The following is a 21,887-nucleotide window of genomic DNA, read 5'->3' on the forward strand; positions in this document are numbered from 1 at the left end:
CCATGTCACTAAGATGAAGATCTGCCGATCCCATGACTGGGAATATTTAGGTGTTTCTTGCTCTAGTTTATGAAGCTCTAGAAATACACCACCTGTGTTAGGCTGGTAAGAAAGAGACTCATAAGTTCACTTTTCTCTGGATGCGCAGAATTGTTTGGGAGACACACAATTCTACTGAGGATAGGGCTGCTGATTTCAGTCTGCAGTGTATGTACCGCACCAGTTGCTGGCTACCTATGCCCAAGACTGGCCACATTGTTCTCCTGTCACTGGGGTTGCAGGTTCGGAAGGGATGTAAACAGTGGCCTGCTTTTAAAATCTTACCTGGGCGACAAAGCAAATTAGGAAAATCCAAGCCTTGCAAGATGCCAGCGTGGGAGAGCAAATCCCAAGTCTGTGCCTGGTACAGAGCCCAGCACGCATAGTAGGAGCCTAAAAAATCATGCTTTGAATGGATGAAGGTCCATCAGTCACACAGTAATGAGGACCTAATTATCATTGTGATTTCTTTTATTAACACTGTCACTTTTTCCGTTAAGTGCTTTTGCATCTGTTTCATCTACAGAATTGTTTCAGTATGAGCCCTCTTCTGCCTTAAACATAAGTGAATTCATTCTCTTTCAGCTTTTCCTTCCTGGTTAATGCCTCTCCTGTGTATAGTGGAGGTTGGTGCCCACTCTTCGTCCTTCTGAGCTTAGCAGAAAGAACTATGGGCAGTTCCACCTGAAAAGGGAGAACTCACATGGGCAGGAAAGAGCATCGTAGTGACAAAGGAGAGGTCCTCGCTCTGCTTGGCTCTAGGAAGCCACAGAGGGCTTGATATCAGCTCAGTCTACAAGAAGTCTTTCCTTCCACCACTTGTGGTTGATTTTAATTTTAATATAAAAGCATATTGCCATATAAAGCAGAACACTAGGCTGGGCGTGGTGGCTTGTGCCTGTAATCCCAGCACTTTGGGAGGCCGAGCTGGGTGGATCGTTTGAGCCCAGGAATTTGAGACCAGCCTGGGCAACATGGTGAGACTCAGCCTCCACAAAAAAAAAGACACAAAATTAGCTAGGCATGTTGGCATGTGCCTGTAGTCCCAGCTACTTAAGGGCCTGAGGTGGGAGGATCACTTGAGCTCTAGGAGGTCGAGGCTGCTGTGAGCTGAGCTGAGATCACACCACTGCACTCCACCCTGGGAGTACAAAAATAAAAAAAAAAGCAAAACACTGCAAAAATATAAAAATTAAATGCATATCTTCCATTCTTCCCCACTGCCTGTTCCACTCTTTATAGGTTAACTCTTTGAAGTTCCTACATTTAAGAAATATTTCCTGATGGCCTACTGTGTGCCAGGCTTAGTTCTAGTTGCTAGGGATATAGGGGTGAACAAAACGGTCTACGACTTATATTCAGGTGGGGCTTATATTCAGGTGAGAGAGACAATAAAAGAGAAATGAATATAAAATGCAACATGGTGAGTGCTATGAGGAAAAGTGAAGCAGAATAAGGAAGGAGCTAGCGTGCTCTAGGGCAGTCAGGGAAGGCATTTCTTTCTTTCTTTTTTTTTGTTTTGAGATGGAGTTTTTCCCTTGTCGCCCAGGCTGGTGTGCAATGGTGCGATCTTGGCTCACTGCAACCTCCATCTCCTGGGTTCAACTGATTCTCCCACCTCAGTCTCCCGAGTAGCTGGGATCACAGGTGTCCACCACCACACCCAGCTAATTTTTTTTTGTTGTTGTTTTGTATTTTTAGTAGAGACGGGGTTTCATCATGTTGGCCAGGCTGGTCTCGAACTCCTGACCTCAGGTGATCTACTTACCTCAGCCTCCCAAAGTGTTGGGATTATAGGTGTAAGCCACCATGTGTGGCAGGGAAGGCATTTCTAAAGCCATGACATTAGGCAGAGACTTGAATGATGTGAGGGAGTGAACCATATGTGTAAAAACCATCTCTTCCCCTCCTTCTCTCTCTTTCACTCTTTCATGCTTTCATTTTTCTCCCGGAAATGGGACTACACTCTGAATAGTGTTCTGCAACTTGGTTTTCTCAATTCACAATATACTGTAGATTTCTTTCCGTGCTGGTGCTTCTAACCCTACCTTCATTCTTTTTAATGCTGCACAGAATTCTGTATATACATGTATGTGTACACACCCATCCATATATATATGTACACACCCATATGTATGTATGTACCCATATATGTGTGTGTGTGTGTGTGTGTGTGTGTATATATATATATATATATTTAACAGGATCATGTTGTAGACATTATTTTGTAGCAGACACTATTTTGAGGTGCAGAACAGAAGCTGGAATGGGAATAGCCCATTTCAGGAATAATGACTATGTGATGCAGTGATGTGACCCAAGAAACAGGAAACATGTTGGGCTTATTTTTTGTACTTGGCATAAAGTTTTTTTGTAAGTGGTGAGTGACCTCCAGCCCTTTATTCTTTTTTCTGTACTTTTCTTCGATCTCCCCATTTCATTTCTATCTTTCCTTCTACACTTCTGCTCCTTGCATCTGCCTATTTCCCTGGGTCCCTTAGAAAGGAATGCTTCAATTCATCTGGCTGCTCTCAGGGGCATTTTTATTTTTAGAGGACGACCATGCTTAAGTCAAAAGGAAAAATCTCAGGCCTAGTGTGGCATGCTTGGGGAAGGTGGTTTGTTCTGTGGGGTTGGGTGGGGTGCACCTTCCTTCTATCAACAATGCCTGCCCAGAAGTTCAGTTTGGATTTGTCTGTTACCCTTTTATTCTTCTGGATTGTATTTGCCTCTCAATATATAACATTCATTCATCAAATTATTAATTTATTCAACAAATTAATATTTGAGCTTTTCTGTTCTACCCCCAGGCCTTATGCCGCTCATTAGGTAAATAAAATTGATAGTTTCTTCCTCTACAAAGTCTATGAGTTAAAGGAAGAGAAGAATAGGAAGAGGGAGAAAGACAATAACACATATGTAAAACTATAACTTGCATTGTGTTAAGTGCTTTTTAGAAGAAAAAAAAAAACAAAAAAAACCTAATTTGGATTAAAGGTGGGGTGTCAGGCCAAACCTCTCTGGGGAAAGAGCTGTAGGCTGAGCTCTGAGGGTGAGAAAAGGTTGGCTAACTAGGGAAAGGTTGGAGGAGAGGCCTGCCAGGCAAGAGTCGGCCAGGGTCTGGGCCTGAGGTCAGATTGAACAGGGCACAACTGAGAGAGATTGAAAAGGGCCAGTGAGGTAGGAGCTTGGCAAGTTGGAGGAAGGGGCAGGAGGTTGGGAGGTGGTCTGGTATCATGTCATGTTGTGGATTTGTTCTAAGTGCAGTGGAAAGCCATTAAAAGGTCTCAGGCAGTGAGGTGGCACAGTACCACTGACATTTGGAAAAGCTCACTCTGGCTCTTGCGGGGGATCAGAGTGGAGACAGAAAAGTAGGTAGCCACTGCAGAGTCCAAGGACTTGGATGGAGATGGTGTAGTGGGGAAGGAGAAAATCAGATAGACTTGAAAAACAGACCCTTGTGCACGGGTATCAGGAAGCAGCTTGGAGGAGTTCCTGGAGGACATTTCTCCCAGGCAGGTCTGTGGGCAGCTTGCATTGCGTACTTGGTGTTTTGAAAAGGAAAATGAAGGAGAAATAGGTTTTCTCACCTGACGGTTTTCCTCCATGGGTAAAGGAGATGTGGGCTCTGTTGGTGGGCTGCTTTTGGAGACCTGCTGCTTCTGCAGAGCACAGGGCAGATTTGCTTGGACTTGAAGGAGGAGGGTACTGAAGGAGGTAGGTTCAGGGGGTGATAATGATGCTTCATTGTGGCTTTAGTGAGGCCAGTCATGAAGCCAAGTCTTTATACCCTGATTGCCTCAAGCCTGTTCCCTGGCATTGAGGTGGGTCCTGAAATTGCTCCATTTTACAGGTGAGGAAACTGAGATCTTGTGAGGTGAATTACCTTGCTCAAGTTGACATAGGCATTTCTGTCAGATTTCAGAACCAGTGTTCTTAACCACTATACTATTCTGAGAAGCCCATGATATGTAGGTATAGGGGATCAGAGTTCAGGGATGGAGGAGTTACATTTTTATGTCTTTTCTGGTATGCATTTCAGCTGCTTGTATTTTCCACTGCTTCAACTACTTGTTACTTTATCTGTCTCTTAGATATCGAGATACTTTGGGTTTTCCATCCCAAAAGTAGCAGTAGGTAGCAGAACTCAGGCCTGGAGGAAATAGTTCCCTCTGAATCAGAAGATGAAAGGCTATAAGTGGTTTTAGCTGAGGCTTTGACAAAGGAGATACAGTTCTTACTCTTACTCTCTGAATATATGAAAGAAAAATAGAAGACACCCAAGAGTGGAAACTAATTCTCTTCTCAGAGACATAGTTATAGCAAGAAAAGAGACCTTCCAATTTTGGCGAAGGACTCCCTACGTAGGGGTATATTTCTGGGTCCTGAAGATGAAGTTTAGTATTTGATTATCTCCAACAGCCCTCTAAATGTAGGCTGTATGATTCACTAAGTTGCAAGTGTGCATGTATGTGTGTATCTCTTTGTGTGTACACGTGTGTGTGTAAGAGCAAGAAGTGCATATTTGCTTGTGGTGCCTGGTGAAATACAACTTTTGGAGGACCTCCCTCCCCATCTACTTCACTGCTTTTATAAGTGTGCGCCTGGTGCAGATCTTGTTTTTATTTGCAAACAAGTTTCAGATGGATTGTTTTCTGTTGATCATTGTACTTTTCAAAAACATAAAATGTTCACCCTTTAGAAGGCATCTCAGATTTTAAAAAACTGGCAGCCACACCTGGCGGGGAGATTTTAGTAGTGGGTACTTTTGAGCCTATAGGCTGTTCCTTCTCCAATATAAAGAGCGTCCTCTCACAGAGCTATGCTAATCTTTATTTCCAATGTCCATAATGCCCCCAGAAAACTTAAGTGGGGGCCAGAGCAGGCTTTTATAGCCAGAGGAATGTGAATCTCCACTTTCTTTTATCTTGCCTCTTCCTTGTCTTAATTATTGTGTTTTACCTTTATTTTCATGAAAATGGTTCAAAAGCAAACAGTTCTAGCTGTAGGATTTTTGGAAAGGCTGTGGTTGAAGCAAATGCCGCCCATAAAGAGGAAAAGAGAAGAAAAAGGAATCCATTTAATACAAAATGACTGGAGGGGGAGAAATCACTCATACTTCATTATTGATGCGTTCCACACAATTAGTGTGATCTTGAGGGAAGAACGTTTGAGCCACCCACAACCTCGAATATTCTCATTGGGTAGATGTAATAATAGTGCACTTCACAGTGAACTCTGCCAGCACCGCGGGCAGTGATGGGGAGACCCCATCTTGGGGCTCTCAGTCTTGGCTCTGGGAGAGCCCCTCTCCCCCACCTTCTTCTCTGAGCAGGGAGAGGTTAAGCCTGGCCATTAACCCATAGGTGACCCAAATAGAATTTTCAGTCCCAGGGATCCGTTGATTGCCAGGTATGGCTTTGTGGTAATTCTAGCATTTGCAACCCAGCAATTTGAGCCTTCTGTCTGCCTAAATGATGATTTTACATTGTAATGGTTGTACTAAATCCTTTCGCTTTTGCTCCATAGCCGCTGTTGTGACAAGAAAAGCTGTGGCAACCGAAATGAGACTCCCTCAGATCCAGTGATAATTGACAGGTAGGGACCACTCTTCTTTCACTGGATTCTTATTCCTCATTATAATGAAACACCTGCCCTTGTGTTGCTCATGGGCGAGGGTTAGGAATGCATGTGGCCGAAATTTGCCTGTTGGTCTTGACTTATGCTGCACTGAGCGATTTTGATTCCTGGGAAAGCCATATGGAATGTTCTTTTAGAGGCCTGTTCCTTGGATTGCTCCGGTTTTTGCCTGATTCATGCTCCTAAAGGAATATATTTTTTCTTTCCTGACTTTCTGTGGCTCAATCCTCATGCTGTGCCAGGAAGCTTCAGAAATAAAATAATAATAGTTTGTGATTTATGAAATGTGGTTGGGTGCTTATAAATATTTAACTTTTATTTGAAAAATGTTTGAATCATTATCACTTTTAGCTACAGTAGTTCTGTTGGACATAATCCATCTACATTTTAAGGTTTTATTTATGCATAAAAGCAGTTTAAAGAGATCTGTGAACCAAGATTTTCTACTGTTATTTGCTGGGTTTGATTGCAGTATGAGACTATATTGTAAGTTGATTAATTTATCCTGCTTGTCTTAATTATTGTGTTTTTAAACAGATCCATATTACTAATCTGACATGACCAAGTAAATCACTGTAGAACAATAAATCTGTTTTAGTTGTTCGGTGCAATTTCAAATCAGTGTGCACGCATTATGCAAAGTCGCATTCCAAATATTCATTTTACATTTTAATTATTGAAATTCATTGTATGGAAACATGTATGATAAACCATTTGTTACATAGCATTACTCATTGAGAGTTAAATGGCCTGGAAGGTTTATAGATACTGTCAATTGTCAGCTAGGAAAAGAGCTAGCATCTTGTACTAGCCGGAAAAAGAGTCTTGCCAATAAGACTGACCGATCCCTCATTGAGGAAATCAACGGTTGAACAAAAGTTCCTTTTTGGGTTTCAGCAATATTGATTTTTGACAACAACAACAACAAAAGAAAAAAAATCTTTTTTTCTACCTTTTTTGGACTCATTTTATCATTTTTCAGTTAACAACAACAACAAAAAACAAGATGTTTACTTTGCTTCATCATAATTTATGCCAAAAGATTGATTGTTGATTTTGGCTTATGTGAGTCTTCAGGCTTGAACCCAATTGATTGCCAAGTAGCTTTATAAAGGTTACATTTCAATCAGATATTTTAACTAAATATTCCTCACTAATATTCACTAAAATATATATATTTTTGCTCCATATAAAAGTATTAGCATATTTGATTCAAAGTTGAAAGATGAGAAAGTTTGACATATGATGTGTGTGCTACCTATAGAATTAGGATAACATGTTTATCTACAAAAGCAGATACATTGTTCACATAATTGCTTTTTCTGTGATTGAACATAAATCTCCAAATGAATAAGGTCACAAGTAAATTTAACCTTTATGCTGGTTTGTTTTATTTAAATTTACCTCTCCAAAATACCATTTGTTATTTTAAGCATTTTTCTTACTCCTCTGTTGAAAAGAAAGTGTACTGATCAAAGGACCAGCCCAAATAGTCCCCAAAACTTTGAAACTATAAACATTTTGTTCTGCCATGCAGTTCCTTTTGGTTTAGATGATGACAAGAGCCTTACCTTGCCACCCTCAATGAAAACACTTTTTTTTTTTTTTGCTTGTGAATGGGTTAAGCTTTTAAGTTCTTCATTTGGTTTGAAGCTGTGACTCTGATATAGAAGGTTGATATGACTGTGGTTTGAATAACATTTGATTTTGACCTGTTCCTGTGGGTTGCGATGGCATAAGAAACTTGACTCAGCAGCACTGTAATTAGCCTGGCCCCTGTTTTTGAAACAGGATTGTGTTACCTGGATTGCATTAGTGTGGCTTCTATTGTTGCCGCCTTGCATCTGTCCCAGAAGGGTACTTAAAACCTTTTCTTGGCTGGGGTAGTTCAAACAATTTAGGCAAAATAAGTATGCACTTTATGCTGTTGGTGGCTTCAGAGATATTACTCATGACATTTATCCTTTTCATTTTTTTTTTCCCTTTTGGTTTGACAAAGTAGAAAACAGTGTGTATCCAGTCTTGGTCTCTTCAGATAGGAGTATTTTAAAAACAGCTGAAACTCAGTGTATGTGCAAAGCCCCACAGCATATGTTTATTCGCTGGCTGTTGCCATTGCCTCTGATGAACTATCTTTTCATGCAATGATGCCAGTTGATATGCAAAACCCCATTTAGCTATTTTTATTTGCATCTGAGTTTTCAGAATTTATTTGTCCTTCAGGCTGCCAAAGGTTTTAAAAGCTCCAGTCCTGTCTGTGCTGATACGTGAAACTTCCATTTTTAACAATGAGAGAAGAGAATAACAACAAGAAAAGAACTTATGCAAGAAAGGGCAAAATAGAAAAGATTTTTCAATTCCATAATATTGCTGCAAAGGAGAAAAAATGAAGGCAACTGTGTTTGAATTTCATAGTTTCCAATTTGATTCTATATTACTGATTGCATAATATCTGTGTTACGTGCTTAGGATTTGATTTGCTTTCGGATTTATGGACGTGAATCTCTGAATATTTTGTAAAAATAGGCTTTGAGGCCTGCATTCAGTAGCAATAGTAACTGTTTTCAAAAGATGCATACTATATGCAATTACAGAGCTGAGAGTACAGGCAATTCTTGCATTAGGATTTAGCATAGTTTTAACACGCAGTTAACTTTTGAGCACCAATAATTTTTAGCTCTCTTTTCTTGTCCTTCGGAATTTGGGAGAACACTGCTATTTTTATCAGTCAAAAGACTTTTAGCAGTGGTTATTCAGGAAAACTATTTATAGGGTAGAGAGAAGAGGCTTTCTGGTCATAGTACAATCGTGCAGGGCAAGCTATTTCTGTGTTAAATTTTGGCTGTATTATTTGCTACCAGTGACTTTGGGACATCAGCCTGGCATATCCTATCAAAAAAGTAGAATTAACAAAATCAGCAGTTGCAAACTGTGATTTAGAAAAGGGGCTTCTATTATACTTCATCCTTATGGCATACACAGACTGAGAAAAATATGACCCCAATTCTTTTTACAATCATGACAATTTGTCAAGTCACTTCAGAAAAGTTTATAGAAAAAATGCTGTAAATGTAGGAAGCGCACATCTGGAGTTGAATGCCAGGTTACATTTCTGTGTGATGCCAAATAGCTTGATTAAGAAGCACATAACCCAGCCTGTACTCAGTGATCCAGATATTTGAGCTGCGTAGACATGGGAAGAGTCAAATGTGTTATGTTCAATAGCAAATGACCAGGAACTAATAACAGCAGATTTCATTATTTTTGAGGTAAAGGGCTATGTGTGGTAATTATTGTTAAAGTAAAAAGCAAAAAATGACTTCCAGTTATTGAATTAAGGTGGAGATTGATTTAACATATTCACACAGTAACTGGTATTTCAATTTAAAAGGTTTGCAATAAACTTCATGTTTAGAAGTTGAATAAATAGGAGTTTTATTACCACATTGGATATACTTGTGTCCTAACCTTTTTTCTTGGAGTTATCTTAGTTCAATAAATAAAACCTCATTAGACTATTCCCATTTCAACGAGTTTATTAAATTTTGCAGGAGTAATTAGCATAAGTTGTGCTAATTTTTCTGGAAGACTAATGAGGGAGGTTCTTAATTAGGTTTACTTTGTAAGAATCAGAAAAGATGATAATGACAAAAGTCACATAGGGTAGTCTGAATTGGGAACCCAGTTTTTCTGCATCTATTAAAAAATCTTTCACTTTCTGTATGGAAACTTTTTAATAAATGTTGAAACTGAATATATTAAGTATACAGACTGTTATTCCATATCTAGTTAGGATGACCAGTCATTCTTGATTTGCTTCCCAAAAGTCTTTATTTTCCTAAACTATCTCTGAGCAATGACATGGATGAATACAGATAGTCTTATAAAAACATTTCTTTCTCCAAAGTATGCTAGAGGCTTCTTTTCACACAGACTCCTGAAGTTTCTGGCTAGATTTCTGTTGCTTATTTGCAGTGGAGCGGGATCCAGGGCAGCTTGATATTTGTTTGTTTGTTTGTTTGTTTCAATTTTGAATTAGTGTGATCGTTGAAATGAACAATTAAGTAAGGGTGACAATGTGAGCATCATTCCTTATGCAATGAATCCTTACCTGTTAACAAGTGGATTTTTTTTTTTTTTTTTTAGTAGATAGAAATACTAAAGGATGAAATTCCATCTCAAATTATGTTCTCCTATTGGTGTGAACTTAGACCTAGTTTTTTTAAGGATATAATGTAGCTCCAGTAACCTACAAGTTTGGGTTCCTCAAAACCGATAATTACAACGTGGATGTTAAAAGCCTGTCAACTTATGTACCTCTAGGAATTTTGAGTTTGTTTATTGTAATGTTAAGAGAATTACCATGCCTTTTCCCCCCATTTTTAAGAATTCCTATATCTATATGTATAGCTATGGGATTTAGGCCTTGACATGTGACATAAAAAAATACACAAATTTTGTGAAATGAAAAACCTAGTCTGTTTGGAATTACTTCAGGTCACACTTATCTAAGGGTCTCCTATAAAGGAAAAAAATGCCTATATTTGTTTTTTCCAGATTTGTCTAAAGATCTTCCACATCTAGATCACTTCCATTTAGGTAATACTAATTGGATTTGTTTTATGATTATCTGAAATAGAATGTTCAGTAATGAAAATATTAGAATGCCCGTTTGCCTGTTGATTTTATATGATGTACATCACATGAACAGAAAAGCTTAACCATGTTAGGGTTGCTTGGATAAACAAGTTTATTGAAGATTCATTCTTTTTCTAAGAGGTATAAATTCTGTGGTAAGACTTTTCATAAAAGTGCAGTGTTGTCTTATCAACAAGCTAATTTTCTTCATTAAATTGACCCCAATGTATTTATATAACATATATGCCCATATGTATAATAGGAAAATAATATAAAAACTTTAGAATTAGAAGAGATCTATCTATCTAACTATCCATCCACCCATCCATCCATCCACCCATCCACCCATCCACCCACATACTTTCTACCATTGGGTCGGGCGTGGTATATATTTGCCAAGGATTGTAGAGGCATGTGGGCCTTTCAACAATCAATGGCTTTCTTCTGTCTTTTATAATCAGAGGTAAATTCCAATATTTATTTATTTTTTGTCATCCACATAAAGTCCTCCATTAACATGAACATAAATATATACTTGTATTAAAGTTGCAAATGAGGGTTTTAGTCAGTTTCATGATTTCATTTCAATGCCCTTTCAACTCTTATCACTTTGGTCTCCATCCAGTTTTCAGAAGGACCAACCACCATCAATGCATAATCATTCTGCACTATACACAAATGGCTGTCTGGGGCATGAAGAACCAGAGGTGTAAATGCGTTTCTCAGCGTTCTGATAAACCTTTTATACCACCTGATTTTGTAACCTTGACTGCTTGGTTAAAATAAAAGGAGGAGGAATTCACTCTCTAAAATTGCGCTAGGCAGGATAATTATTGTGTTTTTGGTTGGTTTGAGAAGTTTGCATTTTTTCAAAAGCGAAAAGCCAGCATTGACACTGAGCATGAATTTAAGACTGTTTATTAACCCTAGTGTGTTTAAACATTTGTCTTCTCAGTGGGAATTCATATGTGATTATTAGCGATGAGACTTATGTGAATGAGTATCATTCTAAATTTTATCACATATCAGATAATACCGTTCTGAATATGAGATGAGCCCCATACATTTGTGTGCAGTTTGCTACTGTGATAAGAAAATAACTAATACAATAAGCTAATAGCGGTCTATATTCCATTCGCTATCAGCTATTCCCAAATACACAACCAGGGTACATTAAAATGCATTTCAAATATGCTGACAATGTATCATAATGCAAAGTACTTTTACATGGTATAATACTATTGCAGACACTGTATAATGAACAACAGTGGTTTTCCTGTAAAGGAAATAATGGCAGCAACTTCCAAGAAATGTATTTAACGGAGCTTCAGAGAATCAGTAGTGTGTATGTGTAGCATGGCCTGGGTGTCAGCCCGTGGTGTAGGTTTTTAATCCCATGTCATCATAACTTTGCTTTTGTAACAGTTCTGGAAAAATACAGAAAAGCAGTTCAAAGTCCCCTGTGTGTCCCATTAGCAACTATGCACAATCATTTTGTGATGAGAATATATCACTATATTAAACATGCTTTTACTTTCCTAAAATAAGCTGCTTAGAATGGGGGAAAAAACTCTCTCCAAGTGTAACTCTCCATTGATAAATTCCCCTCATTTCCTCATTTCCCTCTACTGCCAGCGCCCGGTTAACTCTCTAATAAAAATTGACCAGATTTTAAAAACTCCATTTAGAGGTTCCTGCATAAAGAGATGGTATTTTGGTCACTTTAATTTGCATGAGATGTTATCTGAAATAGACCACTAATTCTTCCTTCTCACAGCCCCGGATCCCATTCCTCTCTTTACAAACCATGTAACTACATACTGTCCAGGACAATATAAAAGTGACCTCAATACCCCTATTGCAATCAGTGAAATATGGTGAACAGTACAGATTTGTCTTTCATTGCTCCCTGCCTTTAAAGGTGTGAGTAGATGAAGAAAAATCTCCCTTACAAACTATTTCTCCAGTTACAAGTCTTTGTCCAGAAGCAGATGAAGGTTTTAACGTTACAGTACTTATAATAGAATTTTAATTGCCCTAATCCTGCTAAAGTGTGAAGCTGACTGTGTGTGTGTGTGTGTGTGTGTGTGTGTGTGTGTGTGTGTGCATGTATTCCTAAAAGGGAGGGGAATCATGCAAAAAAAAAAAAATCTTTGTTACATTTTCATGGGTGGGGCAGGGGGTGTCACTTATGTTAAATGATACAAACTTAATTAAACTGATTCTGGAGAAGAACAGGCCATTGGCCTGTTCCATCTATGAAATGTGTACTCTACTTTCAGTGAGAACAGAGTGGTCTTCTATGTGCTTTGGGAATTTCTATTTTTGAAAGTGAAGTGCTTCGTTCCTGTTGCAAATATGCCCTAAACCCTACTTGTAATGACTGAACTAGACAAGCTGGCAAATTATATAGCTCGATCCTACACAATAACCTCCAAAATGGCACTCGGTAACTATACCATCCTGCTAACTGTTTAAAGCACAATAGTTTTGTAACATAATATAAAGTAATGGTGTTAGCCAACACATCTTTAATAAGATATTGTTCGTGCCTTTGCCATATGCTACAGAGCAGCCTCTCACTCGGTGGGCCTTTTGATTCCTCTCAATAAGATTATTTCAAATACTCTAATCCTGAATCATTGACATGAATACAAAAGCCTAGTGACATCTAATAGATGCCTCTTAGCTTTGCTTTTCCTCTTGTTCCTTTCCTTTTCTTCTCTTTTACCTGACAAAAAGCTCATAGACACTTGGGCTCTGTCTCTCAGTAGCAGCATGGGGGGCTCCTCGTGAAATATAAAGGGGGAAAAAGGACTGACAGAGGCCCGATAAGCTACAGAGTGAAGGGCCATAGATTAAAAGTAAATGCCAGTAAATCCTACCCTGTACACTCACTTGTTCTTTTATTGTTTTCTTTAACACTTTCAGAGCCAGGGCAGGGAAAAAAACAGAAAATAGTAATCAAGTTGCCCACGTACATTTTTAATCTGGACACTGTCACTATTATACATATTTTATGGGGCTTTGGCAACATTCTCAAATTTTGGTTCATGTAAAGGTTGTGGTGTATTTTTTTTAATGCCCTTTTAATCAATATCAAGAATCCCTCAAGAACTTTTTTGCTCATTTGCTGCTCAATTGACTAAATATTGATACCATGTGTGGGTAGGAAGAGCCCTTCTGTAGGGTGTGAACACTGGGGCTCAGGACACGACGTCTTGAAGGCTGAAATAACTTTTTTTCTTTTCTTTTTTAATTGATGAATTGAAAATTATCAAAGTAAAATGATAGGATATTTTGTTTCAAGACATCAGCTGCTGCTTTTTCATGTGGTGCTGCTCCCTGCCAGTGCTGTGAATTCTCCACCTGTGCCGGGTGGTGCATGCGACTTAGACTCTGCTGGTGCATGCCGAGGAGTCAGGAGCCCAGCTGGGTAACTTTTCTAATGGTCAAAAGGTTGTTCCCTCCTCCACCTTCCTGAAGCAACCATGATTTGACTAAAGCTCTTTTTGCTCCACCTGAATATCAGACAGTCATGCTGCTGGCAATTATTTATTGTTTTCTAGAGGTAAGCGACTGAGATTTTCCCCACCTGTTTTTAATGTGCTTCTCATTCATAAGTATTCTGATCTATTAGTAATATCTGAAAATACCACTTTTAATAGTCTTGAGTGTACTATTGGCTGAAGTCCCCTCACAGGATGGAAAGTTAGTTTGAAGAACTATGGACCCGCATCAGGTTTGGCTACATACTAAACACACACACACACACACACACACACACACACACACACACACTACAGAGACCAAAAAAAACAAAACAAAACATGAAAAGAGAGCAGTCTCTTTTTCATTTTTTAAAAAGTTCTTTAGAAAAGAAAGTTGGTTAAGAGTTCACCTGGTTGTCTTTGAAGCTGTTGCCAACAGTGTTGAAAACACGTGTTTCTCTACACAGTCTTGTTGTTTTCCTAAAGCCAGATTCTAATGTCAGATGTATGGGATATGTCTCAGAATATGGTTTTAAAGACTGAGTTGTTCTTCCTGTAGCTGTAGAAATGAGAGTGCCCTGATCTGGCTCATAAAGACCGGCATCTGAATCCTGGTCTATAAGCACCTTAGAACAAAGCAAGCAAAACCCCTGATCACTGTGAGTTTAATAGTAGCTTACATCTAAATGGCACTTCCAGCATTTTAGAGCACTTCAGGGTATACCATCTCAGAAAATTATCTGCACAAATTGACTCCATTCGACAGATCTGTAAACCGAGGCACACAGCCTAAGGAACTGTCCACTTTATTGGTGACAAAACAAGTGATTAGAAACTCCACATCTCCTATCTCCCAGACTGATTTTTTCCCTTTTCTCAATTGCTCACTAAAAACACTGTTTTCAGTATTTCATAATGTCTCTTTTATTTCATTTTTCTTGCTATTCACAGCTCCTTTTCATGTATTACTCTAAACCTATTTACCAAGCCAGCTTTCTTAGTTGATGTCACAATTAACTTTCAGGATTTTATACACATACACACACACACATACACACACATACATATATACACACACATATATATATACATATATGACACTGTTTATTGTACTCATTGCTGGAGCAATGTTTGAGTTTTTATGTCCTCATTTAATTTGATTGTGTATTTCCTTGAGAAAAACATCAGTGATCCATAGAGAAATCTGAGAGGAGGCGCAGTATGATGGCAAAGGCATAGATTTTGGAGTGCATTGGCTAAGGGATCCAGTTTCTCCACAGCTACTTATTAGTAGCTGAGTCTCAGGGGAATTAGTTTTCTCATCTTCAAAATGGGAAAAGTCACTTCTATTTTGAAGCATTGTGAGGATTAAAACACCTAGCACTGGGCTTGGCACATATCAGGTGCTTAAAATCAGGTAGCTCTTGCAATTTGAGCATCATATATTCCATGTGGATTTTCATTCTTAATGTGATTGTTGCCATGGGACTTTCTTTTGAGCACAATTACCTTACTGAAGTTCATCATGGTAGCTAAATCTCCTTAGATGAAGACTCACTCATTGTTTTGTTTCCACAAATATTTGTTAAGTCTCTATTATATGTCATGCACTGTTTTCAGGGTTGGGGGTATAACAGTGAAAAAGATAAACATAGTTCCTGGCTTCATGGAGCTTTCTCAGTGTCTCAGGGTTGATCTCTGCCCCCAGTCCCCCCAAAATAGTTGGAATAGTAATGGCAAGTATAAACAAATAATATATTGATATATATGTTTTAAAAATAGAAGAATGCCATTTTAGACTGGGATCAGAAGAGAAATATCCCCAGGTTAAAGTCGCCTTTTAGCTCATATTCAGAGGTATCGAACTTGGGCAAACTCTATGGCCTTATTGTGCTCTTCTGAGGCAGTCTACACGTTGATTAAGACTGAAGGAAGAGATCTCTAAGACCCTTTACAACTATGGAATTCTAATTTTAGCTGTTTGTGGTATTGCTGAGCACAGGCAGGTAGACGAGCTCTTTGGAGGGTAGGTTGTAAGCTAAGAGGGCAGTGACTATGCTCAGCACAGTACCTCCCTCCTGCGTACTAGATGCTTGGGGTTTGTTTTTGTGAAAGGAAAGAATGACAGGAACTAGAAATGCAGTTGTTGAATCTGGTGGTCTCATCTCTCTGTCTAAAGACAGGCTTGTTATAACTACACAATAAAGTGAAATGGCACTGCCATTAAAGAATGATGAGGAACAGAAAATGTAAGATAAAATATTAAATTTGTTACACTTAAAAATGTTAATCTTCACACGATTACCATGCAAATCTCCTCATTGCCTAACTGTTTAATTGATCAAGTAAATCATGGAGCAGACAAGTGAAAATCTCTGCTGTTGACATTCTCACAAAGCATATTTTCAAGAATATATTTTATTAACTATGTGTATTACACATGATAATGGGAATTTTTTATTTTTTAAAAACACACATATGTGGCATCCTTTGCAAACCAGCAGATTTCACAGAGTTTGGGGGAAGGCTCAATTTTTTGCAGGGCAAAACTTCAGCCATCCTCTATTATGTCAAATGCGAAATCAGTGTCAGAAGGACCTATGTGCAAGCAGTGCCTTTGTTTTATATACTATTAGAAGACTTCAGAATTCACCAGTTTTTCTTTCAGGCAGGTATAGCATTGACATGGTACTCTGGAGATTGAAGGGTTAATTAATTCTCTTTCTCTCCCTCCCCCCTCCCCAATCTTCCTGTCCCCACCCCAATCCCATCATGTGCCTGGTTGACTCTGAAAGAAGGGGCTTGAAGTTGCCCACAGGGCATCCCTTTCCCCAGCCTTCTCCAAGGCCACCTGGGCAGACGGGAGCTTGCCTTCTGTCCTTAGGACACAAAATCCAATCAGGCGCCTGGCCTGCCAGTGTCTCTGACCTGTGAGCTGGGAAGAGGGAGGAGAAGCAGAGGCCCTCACATTTGATAGACTGCATCTTTGTGGCTTTAGGGGGCTCCTGTGTCTACTCGAGGAAGGAAGTTCTCCCTTATTTTAAGATAAGGTATCATTCATGAGAGCAATGTGCTGAACTAATCAGGTTAATTGAGAGGCCGTGAGTCGTCCTCATTGAGCCCATCTCTTCTTCCTGTTAAAGGCAGATAGCGCAGACAGACAGATTACACGTATTTTAGTTTAGTTTTTTCCAAAAGCTTATGAAATAATGTAGGCAGGCAGGGAACGTAGGTTCAGCTGAATGTCATTCAGGCTATTTGAGCATGGATTCTTATTGTAGAACAATGTAGCATTCAAAAAATAATAAAGGAATAGGCTCTCCTCCAGATTGAAAGATGAGTGTCTCTGAATGTCTGATACACTCTTTTTTTTTCTTAATATTATATTAAACTAACCTGAGCATTTCAGATCAGCTAGGAAAGAATGTTGGTTGAAGAGTCCAGTTAGATTCCTCCGTGGCTATTTTATTTAAGATTGGAACTTAAAAAAAAAAAATTCTCATTGTGATGTGTCATCAGTGATAAGCAGCTTCTTGAGCCATGTTTCGATTCTTCGGCTTCCGAGCCGGACACTAGGGGCTGTGGCCCTGACTAATCGCATCTCGGACCTCCCTCTGGAGCAGCCGAGCAGAGAAGAAAACAGAGCTGTTTCAACTGAATTCCATAAAGGGCGGGGGCTCCTCCTCCCTCCTCTCCTCTCAAAATGATTTGTCATAGTTTAATTTTAAACACTATCATTGACTATTCTTTCTTTCTACCCCACCTCGTTCCACCTTTTTTTTTTTTTTCTTGGAAGTTCCAGGAATGACTTTAATTATCTCCACAATCAAATTCTCGTTGCTGCCTCTGTGAAAGTGTGCAGTCATAGATTGCAGGGATTATTTTCTTTAGCACTTGGGGATAGAGAAACCGGTTGTTTCAAAATGAGAACCAGCTGGTTCCACAGAGCCCTTATTTAATGGGGAGCCACTTTGTACACAAAGCTTTTGCTCAGGTCAGTCATTATGGCAAACCCCAAATCAGCAGTGTTTGGTCTATCACCCTGTATTAAATGTTGAGTGAGGAGTGATTTAGCAGATATGATAATAATAATAATAATTAAGAAAAACCCAGCACACTCTGCATCTTTCATTTTGCCTCAGCTAAACACTCTGGTTTGGAAAGAACATTTCTCCAACTTCTTCCTACAGTAATTATAATCATAGACCTAGTTTACCACCGCTCTCTCATAGATGGCTGAGGGGTGTGTGTGTGTGTGTGTAGCTTTAACCCTCTCTAAATCTAGAAAATAAAATTAAGCTCATCTTTCAACATAATCTTTCATCTGACAAGCACAGTAGATAGATGAAAGGTAGATAGCGAAGCTGTAGGTCCCCTTAATAGAACCAATTGGAGGGCAGAGATAACTGCTATTATCAAACATCTTTTATGCCATCCTGTAAAATAAGAACGAGGGTGATATACCATATATATTTTGCTGTCTTTCTAAACTTGTAGAAATTGGTTTGTTGTCATACCCTGTTAATCTCTAACAGCACCAAATTCAATTTGAGATGAGGAGAGTACTTTCACTACTTGACTGTACAAAATACTTTTGAAGCATGCAAAAAAGAAAAAAAAGGATAAAAGACACATAAAACCACAGTAGATAATTAGTTATGAGAATGGTTTGTTTTTCGAACCTAGCTTGCATTTTTCTAAGGTGAATAGTTTTGGAGGATGCAATGTTTATTCAATCAGGAATTGAAGGATTAAAAAATAGCCACTTTACACAGATTTTTAAAAATCTAGTTTAACCAAATTTTATCTTACAAATATGAGAAATTATTTTGCATTACTAATAAGAATATGTGGCTTTAAAAATTATGACATGCTTTTTTTTTTACATGGACAGCAACACAAAAAAGTACTTTGAAGAAAGGATAATGATTCAAAAATTTATTCTTACAGGGAGTTTCATTAATAAGCTGAGCACTGGTATATATGTTTTTAATTATCTTTATTTTTAGGATTTCCATACTGAAATATGGTTTGGGTAAAATCTTATCTAATTATTTTGTTTGTTTACCAACTACTTTGATTATATAATGTCTCTTTAGTTCAAACTGTAATTCTATTGCATATTGCCTGTATTTGTATTTTTAAAAAATTTCTGTAGGTTTTTTAATATAAAAAACAAATAACTGTTATATTTCTAGTCACTCAAATTTGAACTGAATTTTACTTCCTGTTTCAAAGGTCAAGGCAGGCTGACCTCAACAGCAGTGTGGAGGCTGCTGAATTATTCATATCATTGACTTTGTGTCAGCTTCCACATTTGTGGAGAGGGATGTTTTATTCATTTATCTCATTTAGGGTCCTTCTCTGCACCTGTTTCTACCATTAAGTACCCTGTAATTTGCATTTGATGCTAATTTAGTTTCATATCAGCCTGGTCCCCCCTTGTTAATTTAATTTTCTAAGACCCTTTTCATTACAGTAGAACTGTTTTCCTCTTTAAAGCAAACATCTATACAAGTAATTGTATAAACTGCCTTTTAAATAATATCTTTTAGAAGATTCCATCGTTTAATTCCTTAATTCCTATAATTAGCTATGGTTTGATTAATGTTTCAAAGGGTTAAATTAAAATGCAGAATTACTCAAATGCATACTTGAATAATTTCTTATATACAGCAGAGTTAGCGTTGTGGTGTTCTTCCTGAGAATTCTCAGACAGTATGTCTTAACAGCAGTCATTTTCTTTATTTAGAGTGCTGTTTAGTTTACTAATAGTGATTCTTTCAAATCACTGTGCACTCAACATTACTCGTGAAATGTTAGTTTTTTTTTTCTTTCATCAAATTGTTGATAGACAGTGGCTTAAAAATGTTTCTGCAACATTGATAATGACATACCCCAAATAATCAGGGCAGAATTAGATCCAATTCCTTGATCTATCCTGAAAGTTTGGTATAATGAATTTCAGGAAACTCTGTTACATTATATGTCTGTTTCTCTTCTTACCAGCTCTTTTATTTCTGTCTGCTGCTCAGGGTAGATTGCCTGGAAATTTGTCAGCTTTCCAGACATGGTTTTAGCAAGCTTTGGTTTGTATCTACGGACACCCGTTGGGCTACAGTTGCCACCTACATATTGTAGAAATTAGGAGTAAGTTGTTTGAGGAGGCCTGATTGAAATGGTGGCTACATGGCAGAAGTGGCCATGTCCCTGGAATGTCTGTCAAGGATTTGGGGGTTATGAGAACATGCTACTCATATAAACCAGGTCCATAGCCCCTCTGACTGTTGGGAAAAGAATTCTAACTCAATCCTTTTCTTGGAACTGTTTGGAGGGTGTTTGACATGAATGGCCTTATGGAATCCATTGGTAGTGGGAATTCAAAACAAGGGTATGAATTACGAATTCAAGCACTAAGATACGTGGAAATTAAACAGAAGGAAAGTCACTGCAGCTGAATATTACTAAGAAATTAGCCCAAACTCTATAGACCCTTCTTCCATTAGGTTGGATTAGTTTGATCTGTTGTTCATATTCTCTGGGAAAACCAAATGAGGCAGTTGCTTTGGGTTTCCACAAAGATCTCAGATTTATTAAAACTGGAGTTTGAAGGTGGTTTTTCCTTTTCTTTCAGTTATAAATGATTCCTGGGGACTCCCATACACAACTTTGTCATTGTGGAAATGTGAAAGGGAATCTCCAGATTCTCTAGCAGACAGCTTCATTTGTCTGGTTGCAAGGTAGGGCTGGGGGTGGACTGGACACTTCCCCAGGGTCCCCTTCAGCTGAGAATGTCCCTGGACCTATCAGTGACTTTTTCACATCCTACAGCTTATTAAGCTAGCTCTGTGCTTCTGCTGATGGTCCTAAAGCAAAGTGAGAGCTTTCAGGAATGAAATATGGGATCTTTATTCATTAACAAAACATTCACTTACTCATTCTCCCTCCCACATCCCCTCCCCAGGTTTAGATATTCTTTTTAGTTTGGACAAGTCTGTAAGCTCCGAAAGAAAAGTCTCCTTGAGGTTTGATTAAACGGCTGGGTTTAAAAACAATAAAGACTATCTGCGGAGCTTGTGAGAATGCAGGACAGGTTTTCCCACCCAATTCTGGCTGATGCTTGGAATTCCACTGTCAGAATCTCATTCCTTTAGCTAAGAACCTTCAATGTATACCAAGACATACATAACTTAGGGAAGGCTAGCACTTTAATTCTATCATTCACAGACCTCTTCGAGGGAATGAAATAAAGACCTCACATGGGTTCAGCTCTTTTTAGTTTTCATGACATCACAGTGAGGTAAGCAGGATTTTTTTGTACCATTTCACAAATATGGAGAATGAATAGCTTAAGAACACTAATACATAGCCTAGCTAGTTCCTAAAGGCAGGTTTTCAAAAAAATCTAGATTCCTGTAGGAAGAGACCATGATTCCATTTAAGCTGAATGGACTCTCAGAGATTACAATTCAGCCCCTTCATTTTAAAGATGAGAAAGCTGAGGCCAAGAGAAGCACAGCAACGTTGCCCAAAGATCTAATTAGTCTCAGAGCCAGGACCATAAGCCAAGTCCCTGGCTCTGGTTCCAGTGGCTTTTCTGCTACTACTCTGGGCCATCTGGGTCCTGCTCTGCTCTCCATTTCACCTTGTGTGCAATCAGCCTTAGGGAAGGGTACAACGTGTCTTTTCTGGGTTTGCGTCCAAGGAAACCCCTGAGTCCTGTACCTCTAACAAGGCCTAGCATTGTGCATGGAGCACAAGTTAAATTGTTTCTCAGAAATTATAAGTCTGCCGGTGCAGTGGCTCAGGCTTAGTAATCCCAGCACTTTGAGAGGCTGAGGTAGGTGGATCACCTGAGCTCAGGAGTTCGAGAATAGCCTGGCCAAAATGGCAAAACCCCATCTCTACTAAAAATACAAAAATAAGTTGCGTATGATGGCACATGCCTGTAATCCCAGTAACTCAGGAAACTGAGGCAGGAGAATCACTTGAACCCAGGAGGTAGAGGTTGCAGTGAGCCAAGATGGTACCATTGTACTTCAGCCTGGGCGACAGAGTAAGACTCTGTCGCAAAAAAAA

The 21,887-nt window shown here is 38.7% G+C and overlaps 1 protein-coding gene across 5 annotated transcripts in view; it reads left to right on the forward strand.

Annotated features, from left to right (window-relative positions):
- Positions 1 to 21,887, forward strand: part of EBF1 (EBF transcription factor 1) — a 413,838-nt gene that overhangs the window by 18,681 nt on the left and 373,270 nt on the right. For all 5 annotated transcript variants that reach the window (XM_017864540.1, XM_017864536.1, XM_017864537.1 and 2 more), the window contains exon 6: positions 5,569 to 5,637. In XM_017864540.1, coding sequence (XP_017720029.1) covers positions 5,569 to 5,637 — 69 coding nt within the window. The remainder of the gene's footprint in view (positions 1 to 5,568; positions 5,638 to 21,887) is intronic.

Source organism: Rhinopithecus bieti, unplaced genomic scaffold (assembly GCF_001698545.2).
Source record: "Rhinopithecus bieti isolate Rb0 unplaced genomic scaffold, ASM169854v2 scaffold_76561, whole genome shotgun sequence".
Classification (NCBI taxonomy): Eukaryota; Metazoa; Chordata; class Mammalia; order Primates; family Cercopithecidae; genus Rhinopithecus; species Rhinopithecus bieti.